This window comes from Carassius auratus, chromosome 16 (genome assembly GCF_003368295.1).
Source record: "Carassius auratus strain Wakin chromosome 16, ASM336829v1, whole genome shotgun sequence".
NCBI classification, from domain to species: domain Eukaryota; kingdom Metazoa; phylum Chordata; class Actinopteri; order Cypriniformes; family Cyprinidae; genus Carassius; species Carassius auratus.
This window is the reverse complement of record NC_039258.1, coordinates 14,215,779-14,233,702: the sequence shown is the minus strand read 5'-3', so window position 1 is coordinate 14,233,702 and position 17,924 is coordinate 14,215,779. Positions and strand designations below refer to the sequence as shown.

General features: G+C 36.0%; 3 protein-coding genes across 3 annotated transcripts; 2 read left to right on the top strand and 1 right to left on the bottom strand.

Moving 5' to 3' along the window:
• Positions 1-130: 130 nt before the first annotated feature.
• psmd4b (proteasome 26S subunit ubiquitin receptor, non-ATPase 4b) lies at positions 131-3,983 on the top strand. The gene is made up of 10 exons (XM_026284213.1): positions 131-209; positions 736-876; positions 956-1,070; positions 1,520-1,606; positions 1,722-1,790; positions 1,905-2,120; positions 2,212-2,320; positions 2,678-2,791; positions 2,888-2,952; positions 3,360-3,983. Exons 1-10 carry the CDS (start codon positions 184-186, stop codon positions 3,531-3,533), a joined length of 1,116 nt encoding a protein of 371 aa, XP_026139998.1. The 5' UTR covers positions 131-183; the 3' UTR covers positions 3,534-3,983.
• A 639-nt stretch (positions 3,984-4,622) lies between these two features.
• vamp1b (vesicle associated membrane protein 1b) lies at positions 4,623-9,490 on the top strand. The gene is made up of 5 exons (XM_026284211.1): positions 4,623-5,287; positions 5,788-5,905; positions 6,097-6,255; positions 8,365-8,416; positions 8,886-9,490. Coding segments are annotated over exons 1-5 (348 nt in total). The 5' UTR covers positions 4,623-5,285; the 3' UTR covers positions 8,903-9,490.
• Positions 9,491-10,607: 1,117 nt separating this feature from the next.
• tapbpl (TAP binding protein like) lies at positions 10,608-16,895 on the bottom strand. Its single transcript, XM_026284210.1, has 9 exons — positions 16,683-16,895; positions 16,241-16,453; positions 15,866-16,144; positions 14,616-14,816; positions 14,371-14,538; positions 13,089-13,192; positions 12,781-13,009; positions 12,559-12,633; positions 10,608-11,922 (listed from the first exon to the last, which is right to left on the bottom strand). The coding sequence occupies exons 1-9, from the start codon at positions 16,717-16,719 to the stop codon at positions 11,915-11,917; spliced, it is 1,314 nt and encodes a 437-aa protein (XP_026139995.1). The 5' UTR covers positions 16,720-16,895; the 3' UTR covers positions 10,608-11,914.
• Between the last annotated feature and the right edge of the window lie 1,029 nt (positions 16,896-17,924).

Sequence of the window (17,924 nt, the reverse complement as noted above, 5' to 3'; positions counted from 1 at the left end):
CCAGACATACACTGTGTATTCAAGTGAAATAAAAACCTTTATCTTGAATAAAGGTCTTCTAAGAGTTAGTTGAGAATCAAATAGAAAATAAACGACGTTTCCCATAATTCCCACCGTGCTACTTTAACAAATGATCGTTCGCATACGTGCTTACGTCACGTAGAGCGACAGAAAATTTTCAAGATGGTGCTTGAAAGTACTATGGTTTGGTAAGAAAAAATACTTTATATTATTCTAACATCCGATAATGGGGATTTATTTAAATTACGATTCAATTATGTGGGATATTATGTTTATTGGAGGTGAGAGAAAGGTCGCGTTGAGCAAAAGAACAGTTGTGCAGTTTTCCTGAGTCATGATGGAACATTGATCATTTAAAACCGCTTCTTTGTGTTAACATGTTATGAGAGGACAAGTTATAAAGCTTAAAGTTGCGATTATCAGGCTGTCTGAGTTGTCATTTAATGAAATCAGTTTCTGTTTAAATCATAAAAGGGTTTGCTCCAGTTCCTTTGTGATAATCTGGGTTTTTATATAAAAAACTGACAAGACATGATTTAAAATCCTTCCAGTTTGTGTTCTAAAACGCTTTACTCGTGATGACGTTCTCAACCTTCTTAAATCTTATATTTGAATATTCTATAGAACACTTTCTAGGCTTCGTACGATCATTTGCGGTTTCATATTTGACAGGATTGTTGAGTGAACATCACAGAGTAAGTTTATTATTTCTAGTGTGGACAACAGTGAGTATATGCGCAATGGAGACTTCTTACCGACCAGACTTCAGGCCCAGCAGGACGCTGTCAACATCATCTGTCACTCAAAGACTCGAAGCAACCCAGAAAACAACGTGGGGCTCATCACTATGGCCAAGTAGGATGAAGATTTTATGTAGACTAGTTGTGTTGTTAACAGACCTGTAGAAATGTAACCCAATCACTGTGTGTTGTAGTAACTGTGAGGTCCTGACCACACTGACCCCTGACACGGGACGGATCCTGTCAAAGCTTCACGCTGTTCAGCCCAAAGGAGTTATCTGCTTCTGCACTGGCATCAGAGTAGCACATGTGAGTTGGCTGGACCATCAGTATTTATTTTATATATATATATATATATATATATATATATATATATATATATATATATATATATATATATATAAATAATATATTGTCCATTTACATGAACAGTTTTTGTGTGTGTTAGAAATATTTGTATATTCCAGTAGCTGTAATTTCAAATTTAAATTATGAATTTAAAATGTGTCTTGCTTGCTTTTTATATATATACACACACATCTCTCTCTTGCTCTCTCTCTCTCGCTCTAATTCCACTTAATTATATCTGTAACTGTCGCTTTTGATTAATTTAATGTGTCCTTACTGAATTAAAGTATACATTTCTTTTTTTTAAATCATACTTACCGAAAACATTTGAATGGTAGTGTACCACCATTTTTTATTCATTTATATATTTAGTTCTGCTTCCCATTCTCTCTGCTCCTTCTGTTTCACAGCTGGCATTGAAACACAGACAGGGAAAGAACCATAAGATGAGGATCATTGCCTTTGTGGGAAGCCCTGTGGACGACCAGGAGAAAGATGCAAGTTATTTTTGCCTTAATGTATCTTAAGTTGCACCATATGAGTCCATATTTACAGAAAGCCAATACAATATGTAATCCCCTGCTCATTGTGCCTCCGACCTGTCTCACTCAGTTGGTGAAGATGGCAAAACGTTTGAAGAAGGAAAAAGTCAGTGTTGACATCATTAATTTTGGAGAAGAGGTAAACGTATATTATTTTAAGGGAATGTAGTTTATCACACAGTCCTCCAGAGTCTTCTTTTTCATGTCATTTTACGCTCCACACCATTTCAGTTTTTGCTCTTTTGCGTTGCAGGAAGTGAACACTGATAAGCTGACAGTGTTTGTGAACACCCTGAATGGAAAAGAGGGCGTAGGCTCTCACCTGGTAACGGTGCCTCCCGGCCCGAGCCTGGCAGATGCTCTTCTGTCCTCTCCTATTATGGCCGGTGAGGGTGGCACCATTTTGGGCCTGGGTCCAAGTGACTTTGAGTTTGGAGTGGATCCCAGCGCAGACCCCGAGCTCGCTCTGGTGAGTAGCACTGGTTTTATAGGACAAACTTCTCAGCTAGAGATTTTCCATGTTATAAATGTGTCTGTTTCTCCTCGTGTCTTTGTTGCAGGCTCTGCGTGTGTCGATGGAGGAGCAGAGACAGAGGCAGGAGGAGGAGGCTCGCCGGGCAACAGTGGCTTCAGCGGCAGAGGCTGGAGTCCCATCACCCACTGCTGATGGTGAGAGAGACTAGATGGGGTTTTCTGGACACCTAGACTAAGGATTCCTTAAAGCAGCTGGAAGTTTGATGGATTGATATACACTATAGAAATCTCTTATGTTCACTGCTTTTTAAATCGGTAATATTGTGAAATATTAAAATTTAAAATAACTATTTGAATATATATACTGTATATATTTTAAAATATAGTTTATTCCTGTGATGAAAAGCATCATTTTCAGCATCATTACTGCAGTGATTCTTCAGAAATCATTCTAATATGCTGTTCTAATATAATATTCTAATATTATTATTATCAGTGTTTCATGGGAATTCTGTGTTTAATATGAGCTGAGGTCTTCTGTGCTTCTGTTAGAGTCTGAAAATGCTCTGCTGAAGATGTCGACGGCTCCTGCTCTGCCTGATTTCAGCCGCATGACGGAGGATGAACAGATCGCATACGCCCTACAGATGTCCATGCAAGGAGGAGGTCTGTCTCTCCACTCTTCATATATTTTTATTCTTTATTAGTTTTCTTCCCTTTTGACTTTTTTTCTTTTACACAAACAAATGTCTTTGTGCACAGAGTTCGGCGGTTCAGAGGCCATGGATGTGGACGCTGGTGCAGCAGCGGACAGTGAAGCTCCTAAGGTGTGTTTCCCAGCTCTCTACTTTTAGAAAGACGATCTGAATTCAAAACTGAACACAGACATGTTGCGGGGATAATTGAAAGCAGCTGCATCTTCTTCATACCCATTATTCAGAAGCTATTGTGAAACTTGACTTAACCACATGAAACAAAAATGCTGGAACATTACATGTTATTCGTTTTGCATGTACAGAAGGAAATACCAGTGGTTGCAAGGCAACTTTTAGGAAATTTCTGTTTTAGTCTTTGTTTCTGTCTAAATGAAATGCTGTATGAGCTCTGCTCTGATCTTGAATACTATAATAATCAGGTACAGCCTTTAATTAGTCAAGTGTTTAATTTATAATCACATTCAACTATGTCAAGGGCATAAACGTACCAGTTTAAACTCTGTCTGTGTGTTCTGTAGGAGGATGAGGAGGATTATGATGTGATGCAGGATCCAGAGTTTTTGCAGAGTGTGCTGGAGAACCTTCCAGGTGTCGACCCCAACAACGAAGCCATCCGTAATGCCATGGGCTCTCTGGCATCCCAGAACCGAACAAAACCACCCGAAGGCAAGAAAGAGGATGAGAAGAAATAGAGGAATAAGAAGTGTCTGGACCCAGGACAAAGGCAAATAAAACTGATGAAAGGTTTTCAACCTGGATGATGGATAGAGATGAACACAGAATTCATATATGATTAAACAAGCAAGAATTACTGTTCTAACAGATGTTATCGGGAGGAACAAGAGAACAGACTAACCATAAAAAAATACTTCTTACATGTTATTGTGAATGAGCATCTTCATTTATTTCTTAAAAGTGACTTCTGATCTGTAACATCTTGTGATGAAAAAAAAAAAAGTCAGACAACGCTACTTCAAATAGCAGTGCTCACTTCTGTGTTTATTTGCTAGTTATTTCATGCCACCCAATTATCATTTTCCTTGTGGTTTTTGGATAACTTCTCGTAACGGTTTCTTTGTCAATTTTTCTATCACTATTTTCAGTTCCTTTTGTAATAAAGGGCTTTATTATGGTTAAGGGAATCTGAAGTATAGTGTGTTATTACATGTTTGTTTTTTTTTCTTAACTTACCCCGTTTTTATTTAAAATTAGAAAATATTAAATTATGAAATTCATTTGGATTTGTAACTCATAATTGCTCAAACGCTGTCCAAATTTTTTAAACCTACATATTTAATTCTAATCAGAATAACATAAATATAAACATGAAAAGTTTTAAAACAAAATAATAATTTTACCTGGATAAACATTCCAAAGAATAAACAAAAGCAAAATTCTTTACCAATGTGTGGTATGTGAGGAAAATGCTAAATATACCTTTTTTACAACATTTATTTATTATTGTTTATATATATATATATATATGTGTGTATATATATATATATATATATATATTTAACAGAAGGTTTTTAATTTTTTTTTTTTTTTTTTTTTTAACCTTACCTCTAACTGTACTCTATACATACCAAGGTCCAAGATCAAAACGTCTTTTTAAATGTCTATATACTGTATTTCTGTTGCTATATTTGGTGCTACATTTTTTCTATCCCAAAATGATCATTATTGTGTTATACATATTATGCAGCATTTGTCTTCAATATTTGTCTTTTTATTTAACCGCTTCGTTGATGCCGCCAAAAATGTGTGCTGATGTTTTGATGGAAGATGAGATCCATAACTGCCTCTTCAGGTCACGAGGAAAACCGCGTGCGGTGTGTGCGGAGAACCCAGTTCTCATGTGAAGAAAAGTCTTTTAAGAGTGAACAAGCCGACTCAGCACTCACTGATGTACCGCAGTACAGAGAGAGAGGATGGGGCTGTGGAAACATGCTGGGCATCCTCATCCTCCTCCTCCTCCTCCTCCCCCCCATGAGTTCAGCTACAGCAGCGACGCAGTGCAGGAGCGCAGCGCGCGCACATCCACCGCACTAACCTACTAACCAACGCTACAACACTGAAGAATTCCGTCACAACACACACAATTACCCTGCGCTGCATTATTTATGTGAAGTTTCTCTGATTAATGTCTAAATTTTTAACGTTTCAGAGAGCAAACCGGTCCTCATAAATCCGTTACTGGAGTTTTCTCAAGGAGAATCTGAACATGTACACACGCGCTCGTGCGTCCGAGCACGCGACCGCTCTCACGGTCCAGCGCGTGCTGCGATAATGCGCCACTCTGACTGAAGACGCGCGCCAGAAGCAATCTCAGCCGCTTCATAATAATTTGAACGTCTATACTACATCTGCGCTATTTTGATTTTAATTGTGTCTTCATTGGTTTTTCTCCCTTCAGTGAGGCACTCTGAAAAAGCTGCTCGAGAATGTAAGTATTTGGCAAGACTATATTATGCTGTTTTTGTTACAATTATAGGCCTATGTTTATCCGTACATACAGTAACTTTGTAAGCAGTATTCAATCTAATTTCTCCAAAATTTAGGTTATCTTAAAGTCGTTTTGATGTGTTGGGGATGTGATTTCATGCAGGTGTACAAGAGTATGATTATAAACTACAGGGAGATGTCTCTTAGCATCAGTGACGGTCATGATTACATTTATTAATTTAACATTTTTTTAACACTAATTTTACATTTTTGATAGACCAAAACATAAGCTTGATATCTTTGGTATTGAGGCTAAGGATAAAAAAAGAAGTGTATATATAGATAGATAGATAGATAGATAGATAGATAGATATGATATGCGGTTCATAATATATATACACGATTGTTATGAAACAGTGAAAATCTCATATATCGTTAAACCACTAATTTAGCACGTGTCAGCAACTTTTTTAAAGTGTGGTGGTTCTCTCTGGATGTTAGGTCTGCTGCAGATGATGCCAACCCAGCAGGTGCTCCTGGAGGAGCCGGTCCTCCTGCTGCCCCTCCAAACACCACCAGCAACCGCCGACTGCAGCAGACACAAGCACAAGTGGACGAGGTGTGTATAGAGTTTATGGACCAAAAAATGAATGCATTATATATGCACAGGACATGATTTTTTGGATGGGTTACGCAGTTTTACCCATACAGCTTTTCAAATAACCAAAATACAAATCGATGCTATTGCAACATAATTAATCAGTGTGGTTCTTTTTTGTCTCATGTCTTTTCTGTGGTTGTGTTCGGCAGGTGGTGGATATCATGCGTGTGAATGTGGATAAGGTTCTGGAGAGAGACCAGAAGCTCTCCGAGCTGGACGACAGGGCAGATGCTCTACAGGCCGGAGCGTCACAGTTCGAAAGCTGTGCTGCCAAACTGAAGAACAAATACTGGTGGAAGAATTGCAAGGTGAGTCTCTGTGACTGCATGAAATCAGCTCAGCGCTCATTCAGGATATTACTTATTACTTCTTCAGTGTAATAAATAATTAAGCGAGGGGATTTACAGTGAAAAAAATGAGATCGAGCACCAAATGTAATATATGATACACTCCAGTGTTTTCATTGTTAGAGCTAAAAACAAAACAAAACAAAAACACTTAAAACCTATCTGTAATAATTAAGCTTAAGTTTACGTGCTATAATACTAAAACTATATAAATATTTCAAGAAAAATAAAGCACACCGAATGACACCACATAACAAACTTAAACTGAAAATAAAAGCGAATTCAAAATATTACTAAATGCTATAAAAGTATATAAGTAATACTAAAATAACACTTATACTCAGAGCTCCATGTAGTGTGAATGAACTAGCATGCAGGAGTAAATAGGTCAGTGCTTATTGCTCATGCTATGCTCAGTGATTTTTGTTCTGTACAGCTGTAAGTGTTAATTAGTGTAAACTGGAGCCTCTGGGTTTTGACAATCGCCTAGTTACAGAGGAACATGGGACATATCAGTACAGCTATTTGTGTACTGTGTGCAGGATAAAAATACCAGTATGATTTTTGTTATTATGGCAGTAGTGATCTGTCAAGTTAGCTGCCTTGTCAAAGATGTTTGTAAGATTCATGTTTACGGATTTCTTAAGACAATTTTTTTAAATGTGCTATGAGATGAAAAAGTAGGTTGTTTAAGGCAATGGTTTCCTTTCCTGGTGCTGGAGAACACCCAACAGTGCATACAGTTTTGCCAGTTGGGATGAACAATTACTAGTCCAAAAGCTCACCAAAAACCCACCCACTCCAAAAAAAAAAAAAACCTTTAAATTATGTGATGGTTATTATTGCCATGTCGATCAAAGTTGATAAGAACAATTTTTAACTCCTTAAAACAAAATAATGATGAAAAGTACTTTAAAAATTTTATCAGTCTCCCAGGAAAATGAATAAAATCAGGGCAAATATATTTACGAGAATGATCAACATCAGCACCAGTCGACTCTGCAGTGTGTGTTTAGCAGCGTCATTATGACTGATTGGATGCAGTATCCCAGATGCACACTTGGGTTTTGTTTGTTAACCAATTAACCTATACAGTTTAAGATGTTTGAAAACTTCCAAACTGACCCGAACCATTTTTTTACCTAAGCAATTGAATTCAAAACCAGCCAATTGCGTGGGAACCTGTCCAATCTGGCAACCCTGACTGAATGTTTTTGACGTCTCTCCTATCTTGGGGTCTTTACTAAGCTGATGATTTAAATCAGGTGTGTTTGATTTGGGAGTCATCTGTTTTATAATTTTATATTATTTTTTTCCTCATACTCCTACTTGATTTATACAAAACAAAAGTAAAACAAACTTGTTTTACAAAATATTCTGTACACCTGCATCCCTTGCGTGTTTATATATATATATATATATATATATATATATATATATATATATTCATATACTTATTAATTGTGCTTTCATCTACCAATAGGTGTCTCTATTTACATGTATATTTACCATATTTACCATATTTAAATCTTTAATATGTCTTGAACTTTCAGACCTTGCATGTAAGGCAAGATTTAATGATCAAAAAATTATATAAATATAGATTGGTTTCCCAGGAAAATTGATAAAATAAGGGAAAATGAGAAAGGGAATGACCAAATATGACTAAAATATGCAGGCAGAATGTCAAAATATTAACCGATACCCTTGAAATAACACATGCATCAATTAATTTATTTACATTTATTCATTTAGCAGACGCTTTTGTCCAAATAATTTTCAATGTCAACAGTAAGAATAAGCTCATTTAAGGGCAAAAAGTTGCTCATACACCCACTTGATTTTTTTATGATTACTTTTATAAACAATCAGACTTATAATTTTAGCCAGGCATCTGATAAAAATTAGAGGATTTTGAGGATTTTTCCATATTTGTTAGCATATTCTTGAATAATATGTTGATTCCTGATGGATAATTTATGTTTTGCTTGCTGACTTCCTTCTTGTAATGTAGATTGAGTGATAAATTGTTATTTTAACTATGTTAATCCCCCCCCCCCCCCCGCTCAGATGATGATTATTATGGGTGTCATTGGAGTCATCTTCATCGGAATCATTTTCTGTGAGTATTGAATCATTTGAATGGCTCCTTTAAAGCATTTGTTGTTACATCATCAGACAATTAATTAGTAATCACTAACACTACATCCTATTATCTAATCACACTAGGTTACACGTCAGTAAGTTGTTACAAAGGCAATTATTTTTTATTATATTGTCCTAATTATAAAGGTACAGTTACCTATTATTAAAAATGAAACCATTTGTAGTTCTTTGATCTGAAATCCGGATTATATTTTTTACATTTTTACATTTGTCTGGATATTTAAAATGCATCAGTGCTGGTGCTGAGACCAGCCATCTATGTGAGTTTGTGTGTTTAGAGGCCAGACTAGACCAGACCAGCACCGCACAAGCTCAATAATTCATCATTACACTCATTACAGTCAATTATTCATTAAGGGCAGTTGTGTGCAACAGGGCAGTATGAGATGAAGAAACTCTTTTCCTTTTTATCTTTCCTTATCTAGTGTATTTCTTCACCTGAGCCGATCCACCTGCAACGAACAAGAATGAGTGAATGAAGAAAACACAATCATGAGCTCTGTCCATTTTCCACATCCTTCTCGCTTTAATCTCGAGGTCTCTCCGTTTTGAACCTTTATGTAACAGTAATACACAGAAATCTGCTCTCCTTTATCCTCTAGCAGAATTAGCACATTTCAGTCTCTCTCTCTCTCTCTCTCTCTCGTTCCCTCCATTACAGAATCTCCTGCATTATTTAAATGTTTTGCAGACATTCATACATGAATGCACAGAGAGAGCAGAAGAAAAATAGACTGGGAGAGACGAGTGAGAAGATAAGGAGAGAGAGAGAGAATGCTCATGGAAGGAGGCGTACAATACTGTTTCAAAGTTTGAGAAAGAAAATAATACTTTTATTCATCAAGGATGCATTAATTTGGTCAATAGTGACAGTGTCAGACATTCAAAATGTTAAGAAGAAAAAAATCTAATTTCTAAGCATGGTTTCCACAAAACCATTAAGAAAGACATTGATCAATAATCAGAAATGTTTCTTGAGAATCGGATCAGCATATTACAATGATTTCTGAAGGATCATGTCTCACTGAAGTAATGATGCTGAAAATTCAGCTTTAAAAAATTACAGTTTAAAATATATTAAATTAGAAAACAGTTATTTTGCATTGTAATAATATTTTACATTATTAATGTTTTTTGTTGATCAAATGAATGCATCTTTGGTGAGCATAAGAGAACATTTAAAAAAAAAAAATGAACGGTAGTGTATGTAAGAGAAAATGTGTGTGTTTGTATGAATGTGAGAGTGAAATAGAAATAATAAGTCGTCAGGTGAACATCATTTCTGTCTCTGTTTTGCCAAAGCTTTCTCATCTGACATTTAGGAGAACTTTTATAAACTGATATTGTCAGAATCCTCTTAACCCATTATCACTGCTGCTGTTGCAGTAGATTCATCAGCTATCATCCACTGATTTTTATTCTGAATGTGTCTGTGTGCTTTAGATTCAGACATCTCCAGAAAAACAGCACAAATAGACAGATCAGTTATGAGAATAGCTGTGGGGGGTTTTCTACCTACGGTATAGGTGCACAGGTTATGAAAATAAACAGGAAAAATACATGCAAAACTGTAATCAAGTGGAAAAGTGAGAACTTATACACATTGAAAACACATAAGGTAGCTAGAATAAGATTTCCATGTGTTTGTTTTGACTTGCATGGCAGAATAATCCCACTGTTCGACTGTTTTGTGTGTGATATGGGTATTTATTACTATTAACTGCCTGTTATAAGCCTCATCTGGGAACAACATGTGAATGCTACAAGCCTGCCAAAATGTACTGAAACAAATGTACAGAAATTGACAGATAATCAATGCAGACAAAGCATAAACAATAATCTATACTGCCATGCAATTTACAACAGTTGGTTTTCACATTCCTTTTTTTCAGCACAGACTTTTGTATTTTGTTTTGTTGTTGGAGGATTTAGACATGTCTATTTTTTCTCTTGTATGATCAAGTGAAAAACCTAAAAATGAGGACAAATTATTATGTGTTTAAATATTGATGAAAGCATATAGCATAACCATATACCATATGGAATAATGACATTAGCTCTGATGCCAGTTTTAGATTTGAATGGCATAAACAGCATGCTTGTATGTCTCTGATACTTTAATGATGCCAATAAAGCCATCGACAAAACCTTATCCGTTGTCTTTATTTCACACAAAAATAAAAACAAGAAAACTAAACAACATCCAATAGATTAGAACATTGTGAAAAATAGAATTCATTTGACATTTATAGAATAAGTTACGCAAGATGATGCATTTTTTACATTTAAAGGGGCGGTTGATTGCGATTTCACTTTTTTTTCATTAGTGTGTAATGTTGCAGTTGAGCATAAACAATATCTGGCGCTGTTAAGGTGCTGAAAGTTCAATGAAAACGGAGATCTCGTCTTTTAAAATTCTGGCAGTTTAATGCCTACAAAAACTGCTCGTAGGGACTACAGTGAGCTACTTTGAGTTTGTTACGTCACAAACCCAGAAATTTACATGGTGAATTTCTCTCTCACATGTCCTGTCATATATGTCTATGAAAGAAGATCGAACCAATCAGAGTAGGTATGTGGCAGGGCAACACGTGCAGCCCCGTCCCAGATGCAGCACCTCCTCGATCTGCAGTCTGCAGCTGGGTACTTCTCCTCTCTCTTGTGAAGTCAACACGGAAGTGAGTTAAACTGTAATTCATCAACCGGCTGCTAGAGGCTGGCTGAAAAAGGGAATCAATCCCATAGACTCATGTTAAAATGTAAAAACTTCACAGCAGGAAAAATGGTTTACAGTACAAAAAGTGGTTTCGGTATATATAGCTAATTTTGCCCTTCATGAAAACTGAGAGGGGTGATTTTTTTTAATTTTTTATAACTCATTGTTTGAATTATATTATGCCTTAAAATTCTGCATAATTAAGGGCGTGGCTACTTGAGTGACGGGTAGATTGCCGCTTCTGTCACTGCTGTCGAGCTAGGTGGGCGTGGCTTCAGCAGCCAGCTCCTGTCTCTTTGCTCATTTTCAATTATCCGGAAATGACGTGCGGTGATGATGCCAAGGTGGAAACGGCCGGCTTCGCCTACTTTAGGTTTCAAAAACGCTCTTCGGAAACCTACAGGTGACGTCACGGGCACTACGTGCATTGCTTATTTCTGAGGGGGTGGTATCATATAAACAGAAAGTCAACCGGTCGTTCAAATTGCAATGGAGACAGTGGATGACAATAAACATTTTTTATGAAAAATAAGGCTTTTTTTATGAAGCATGATGATGTTACACTGCACCCCATAAACATAATCAAGCCAAAAAAAAGCAGTCAGCCACCCCTTTCACTTCTATTAAACAAATGTACCGTGACTGAATGAAAATAAACCCATGTGTAGACAGTGCAGACAGATGAAGTAAAAAAACGTAAGATGGCTCCTTCCAAGAATTCATGCAGAAGACTGGTCCTCAATTCTCTTTAAAGACAAAAAATTATAAAACAATAATCAATAATACATTTAACATTTTCCCTTCACCATCTTGTGGTCTTATATAGTATACACTACCGTTCAATGTTTTATTTTTATTACATTTTTTTATGAAGGACTCGGATCACTATAACTGCATTTATTACAGCAAAAATACAGAAAGAAAGTAATAATAATGTAAAATATAATTACAATTTCGAGATCATTAAGATCCTAATTGAGATTCTTTTCTTTTTTTTTATATGTTGTAAAAGGTAATTTATTCCAGTTTTCAGTGTCCTTTAGAAATCCATCTAATAAGCAAGTTTTGCTGTGCAAAAAAAAAAAGCATTTCTTATCGTTATCAAAGTAAAAAAAAAAACAAGTTATGCTAAAATATGCTGCTAAATATTTTTGTGAAAACATTTTTTTTTTCAGAATTCTTTGATAAATACAGATTGAAAAGAACAACATATATTTCAAATGTCATTTTTTTCAATGTATCAATGTAAAAATATGTACCGTCACGCTTCACTGTCACAATTTAAAGCATCCTTGCTGAATAAAAGTCTTAACTTATAAAACTATATACAAAATCGTTTGAAGGGTAATATATACAGTAATATATAAAAAAACTAGACTCACCTGCACCTCTGAAAGCCTGATATAAAAACACCACTGATATCGCCAGCATCAAGACTATTGTCCAGAAGGCTGTTTCTGTCGAATGAAAAACAAAAATCAACAGACTTTACAAATGTTTCACTCGAACTGATTTACTGATACTACATCAAATTTTTTGCACATGGAAATACATCAATCATATTAGTGAAAACATCATGGCCAACTTAACAAAAGATCTCTTACCCGGCTCAGGTTTGTCCACAGTGAGGGTGGCATCACTCGGTGTTTCTAGGGTGGCATGAGACACCCTACAGGTGATAACGGTCCCCGGAGGGTGTTTGTGGGGCTGCAGGGTGAGGTGTGAGGAGAGGGAGTATGTTCCATCACTGTGCTGCCGATGGCTGGAGAGGGAGGATTCTTTTGACAAAGAGACAGGCTCTTCTTCAGAGGGCGCCTGCGAAAACCACTCCACCTGCAGGACACAAGCCAAGAGCCCGACTCCAAAACGAGATCAAAACACGGTTTTGTGCTTATTCTGAAAGCGGGCTGACCTGGACGTCCAGAGGATAGTAGCGATGACAATGGCAGCTCAGTTTCTGGGGCGTCGTGTCCTGAAATGTCAGTTTCTCCTCAGACAGTGTGATACGAGGAGGTTCTGGGAGAAGAAGTGGAACGGAACATTTGAGGATTCGTGGATGAGAACAATTTATGGGTTTCTTTAACTTTGAGCAATTACTGTATGTCCCATGTGTGGATGTTTATTAAAACAAACATATTTCAATTTATATGAAGTTATATGAAGCTCAAGGCATTAGAAGCTTTGGTAACACTTTAGGGACCAATTCTCACTATTAATTAGCTGCTTATTGGCATCCATATTATATTGGCTGTTTCTAAAGCGTATATTCTGCATGACCACATTCCCAATCGTATCCAATACCTTAACTTAACAACTACCTAACTAAATATTAATAATAATATAAATATTAATAATATTAGTAATTAAGAATTTATTGAGGCAAATGTCATTGTTATTTAATAGTTAGTTAAGAGTGAGAACTGGACCTTAAAATCAAGTGTGACCGAAATTTTATTTATGTACTTTTCATATCACATTTATGTATAGATTTCATTGTTTTACCCATGTCCCAGTTCCACACACGGTCAATATTTAACTATGGAAATCCATCATAAAGTATGAATTCAAAATTATGTTTAAAACTACAATAATCTAAACAAAGGATTTTAAATAATATTTTTTTTTTTTTACTTGAGTTTCAAAAAGTTATGTAGCCCATAGAGTGACTTAATGATGGTAAAAAAAAATAAAAAAATAAATGTTGACAAAAAAAAAAAGTAAATTTAAAAAATGTGTGTTCTCTCACAAATGTTTTGCGTTTCTCCAACAAAGTTTGCATCTGCTTGCATAAAGCGCTAAAATATACTTATTTTCAAGTAAATACAAAGCAAATTCTAAAAATACTTTTTAGAAGTATCAAATATATATATATTTTTAAAAAATGACAAAAAGAATTAAATTTAAAGCAAATTATGCAAAATGTGAATAATGAAATGTGAATTTTCCAACACTGAATGCTTTGTTACAAAATCAATGATTTAAAATATGGTGGAAATAATAATATAGTGGGACTTTTAATGACTTTCAGGAGGAAAGAATGGCAGAATTCTCCTTTGATGTGTCCACTATTGTTACTTGATAGATTAAAGTAGTTCAAAAGTATATTTTATAATAAGTGTCTATAGCTGAAGAAACATCTTTATACAGATTATTAAAGGGAATTTTGACCTTCAGTGTGGCAATAAAAGACTCACGTGTGATGTGCAGCTGCACGATCTGTTGAGTCTGAAACTCCCCAGAGCCGACAGTACAGATGTATGTGCCCTCATCTGTGACCTTTAACCTCTTCAGAGTCAGAGATGCATTGCCGTCCCTCACCAGAAGATCTGCTTCAGCGCTTGTGCCTTCCCGGTCCACAAATACTGTAGTGTATAGTAATAATGTGCTATTTAACATCCAAACGCGTTTTCTTTAAAATTCATTCATATTTCTCACTTACAATCTTGTCCCACGTCTGCCTCTGTTTCCCTCGCTTTCATGTCAAGTATTTTCCGGCCATTTCCTCTGTGTTGTATACGCCACTCGAGTGCCACATCCTGCCCAGGGACGGAGTTCTTCTGTCTGAAGCCACAGTCTAACAGCACATCACCCCCGATTGGAGCCACAATAGACGGGACACGAGAAAACACCACAAACACGACTGGGAAAAGAGAAGAAAGAAGGAGGGAAATGGTCAAAATGTCATTACTTGCACAAATAATGCAAAAAGTAAGATTAGTTAAAGAAAACATACATAGCGCTTCTCCATAACAAGAATCTGGCAGGTTATGACTACAGCGCTCAGCAAAATGGAGATTTGATTTGCAAACTGATTCAAGAGCATGTTTAATTTGTTTTCTTTTATTAATGTGGAATGCTTGTTTTATGTTTTTAGGCAGAATTTGGCAAACTAAGCCATTTAGACACAATTAACTATCATTCTCCTTTGTGTTAAAGTGTGAATGTACATTATACAACCGTTAGACACTTCTGATCAATGCAGTCTAGAAGTGCACCATCAGATTTTGAAATGTTTCGAAACAAGGTTTGAACGGAAATGTTTTGTTACAGAACAAATGTTTTATGATAGAAGACAAATGTTTTGTTGCCGAACAAATGTTTTGTGAGAGAACACAAATGTTTTGTGAGAGAATGTTTAGTTGGATAACAAATATTTTGTTAAAGGACACAAATGTTTTGTTACCGAACAAATGTTTTGTGAGAGAACACAAATGTTTATTTAGACAACACAAATGTTTTGTGAGAGAATGTTTAGATAGATAACAAATATTTGGTTAAAGGACACAAATATTTTGTTTTGTTACCGAACAAATGTTTTGTTAAAGGACACAAATGTTTTGTTACCGAACAAATGTTTTGTGAGAGAACACAAATGTTTATTTAGGCAACACGAATGTTCTGTTAAAGTTTTTTGTTAGATTACACAATTTTTTATTTTTTATTTGAGAAAACTTTTTTTATTTTTTTTTTATTTTTTTTTGTAAGAGAGAATACTTTTTGAAGAGAATGCAGAGTTTCTCAGAGAAGAATGATATTTTTAGTGTGAAAGCACGAATATTTTACAAGAATGCACAAAGTTTCTTGATGGAATGCACTGTTTTGCATTGCATTTTGGGAGCATGCAAAAAGTTCCATAGATAGATAGATAGATAGATAGATAGATAGATAGATAACATATTACAACATTACCCTCTGTCTGCAGTGTTCCTGATTGGCTGAGAGGCAGGTTCAGTTTACTCTGCATCAGCGGGTGCGTGTCAGATTGTGTGGTCTCACTTTGAAGGGTCTGCAGCACCAGAGTGAGGCTGATGCCGCCACCCTCCAGCTGAACTGAGCCGATGAAATGAGCAGGGAGGGAATCCAGCTCTGCACCGCGAGGAACATAACGGCTGATCTCACAAACTACTTCCTGTTCATTGCAATCAGCATGAAGAAGCAAGTCTGCATTAGGAACCTGAATAGATGGCACTGTGGGGTGAGAAACAACAGAGAAAGAAAGAGTTTCTAACATATATGTATTTAATGTAGACATGCAGGTGCTGACTTTAGGTTCAGTGCACTTACAGGTCAGCTCAAAGATGAGATCGTCAGCGTTAGGGGTCTCAGGGGGGTTATACGGGGTCACGAGCTCTGGTGACAGGCCGTCATTTCCAACAAGATCCCTGAAGACCAGAGTGGAGGGAGTGCGCTTGAACATCGCCCCGCCCATCATGCCCCCCATCCCGCCCCCTTCCTCGATCAGAGAGCAGGACAGGACCACATCAGCCCCCTCCAGCCCTGAGACGAAATAACATACACTCAAACAGCAGGGGGCGCCAAATCTTACAAAACCAGACTACAGAAAATAAAACCGAAAGCAAAGACCATTCTGACCATCAATTGATTTTAACGTCCTGAAACATTACATTGTAATTCCATAAATTAATATAAAATCTGTAAATGCGAATATATGCAAGCATCTCGGCTGAAAACAATATAAGGGCACGAATACATTTTAAAAACTCACCATAGACCAGCGAAAGCAAGGCGAGGATTGTAAACATCACCGAGCAGCTCCTAAAAAGATGGCTAGTGATTTTGCTAGATGTCGCTTATAATAATTATGTATATGTATAATTATGTATATAAACGCATTTTAAGACAAGACGGCTCTCTGCTAGGCTAACATCGAAACTCGAATCGTGATATATTCAGTAGGTGATATATACTTTCACTTTTGTTCAGAGTTCTTCCTTATTGACAAAAACAAAATAAGAGTGAAGTTTTCCTTTCTGTTGCGACAGAAAGTGTGGTATTTTTTGTTTAATATTATTATCTATTTTTATTTTTATATGAGACATTTTATTCATACCCAAAGTAAAGGCTGGTAATCTGTGCGATTATACAGATGGTAAGTAGTTTTCCTCCCCCCAAAAAACATGGATACTACAATTTTATTAAAGACATATCAAACCATGGTTCATTTTCACAAGGGAAAATGTTAGTTGCACAGTTTTAATAATTTTCAGGGTGGGTTTATGAAATAATAAATAAGTGATGGCTGCTAAAAAGCTATTGAACATAAAAAAAATGTGTTAAATGTGTAAAAAATATATATATAAATATATATATAAATGTGTAAAAAATATATATATAAATATATATATATATATATATATATATATATAAACACCCCTTCCAGATTAGCCTGGACTCAAAAAAAAGAAGCTGAAAGCGATTGTTATTGTGTTTTGTAATTACATAGTAACACTCAAGCTCATGGTCAAGGTATATAACCTGTTTCTCAGAAAACACCAGAAACCTGTTTGAGCACTTGTCAGAAGCAGCTTAAAGGTTTTAATTTTGTAATGTTTCTGATTGGGGAACACTAAACAGCACTGTAACAGAAACCAGAATGAATCAACAGTTATGAGACTCAAAGCCAGCAAATTCCCCAAGGGTCATGCACAGACGGAGATGGAGACACCTGTGCCTGCATGATTATACACACACCTAAAGCCTGGGAAACACACCGAGTCAGAGGGTGTGTTTGCATATTAAAACCTGAAATCAATTGTGCTTTTAAATTCACTTCTCTGTAAATCTGAGACAGGGGACCATTAACATAAAACCAGTATTAAGCCAAAGGGACATATTTCATGCAAATGTCATACAAATGATAAAAAAAGCTAATAGAACGTTCTAAAATATCTATTTACAATACAAATTATGCTGGCAGCAGTTTAATGATACATGCAAAACAAAGTTT

Bases quoted from the DNA above. Each gene is read 5' to 3' on its own strand.
- psmd4b (XM_026284213.1), top strand. From the start codon at position 184: ATGGTGCTTGAAAGTACTATGGTTTG. The intron at 1,071-1,519 runs GTGAGTTGGCTG...TCTGTTTCACAG, and splicing joins CTGGCATCAGAGTAGCACAT to CTGGCATTGAAACACAGACA. The intron at 2,121-2,211 runs GTGAGTAGCACT...TCTTTGTTGCAG, and splicing joins CAGACCCCGAGCTCGCTCTG to GCTCTGCGTGTGTCGATGGA.
- vamp1b (XM_026284211.1), top strand. The intron at 5,906-6,096 runs GTGTGTATAGAG...TGTGTTCGGCAG, and splicing joins CACAAGCACAAGTGGACGAG to GTGGTGGATATCATGCGTGT. The intron at 6,256-8,364 runs GTGAGTCTCTGT...CCCCCCGCTCAG, and splicing joins ACTGGTGGAAGAATTGCAAG to ATGATGATTATTATGGGTGT.
- tapbpl (XM_026284210.1), bottom strand. From the start codon at position 16,719: ATGTTTACAATCCTCGCCTTGCTTTCGCTGGTCTATG. The intron at 16,145-16,240 runs GTAAGTGCACTG...CTCACCCCACAG, and splicing joins TCTCATCTTTGAGCTGACCT to TGCCATCTATTCAGGTTCCT. The intron at 12,634-12,780 runs GTAAGAGATCTT...TTCATTCGACAG, and splicing joins TGTGGACAAACCTGAGCCGG to AAACAGCCTTCTGGACAATA.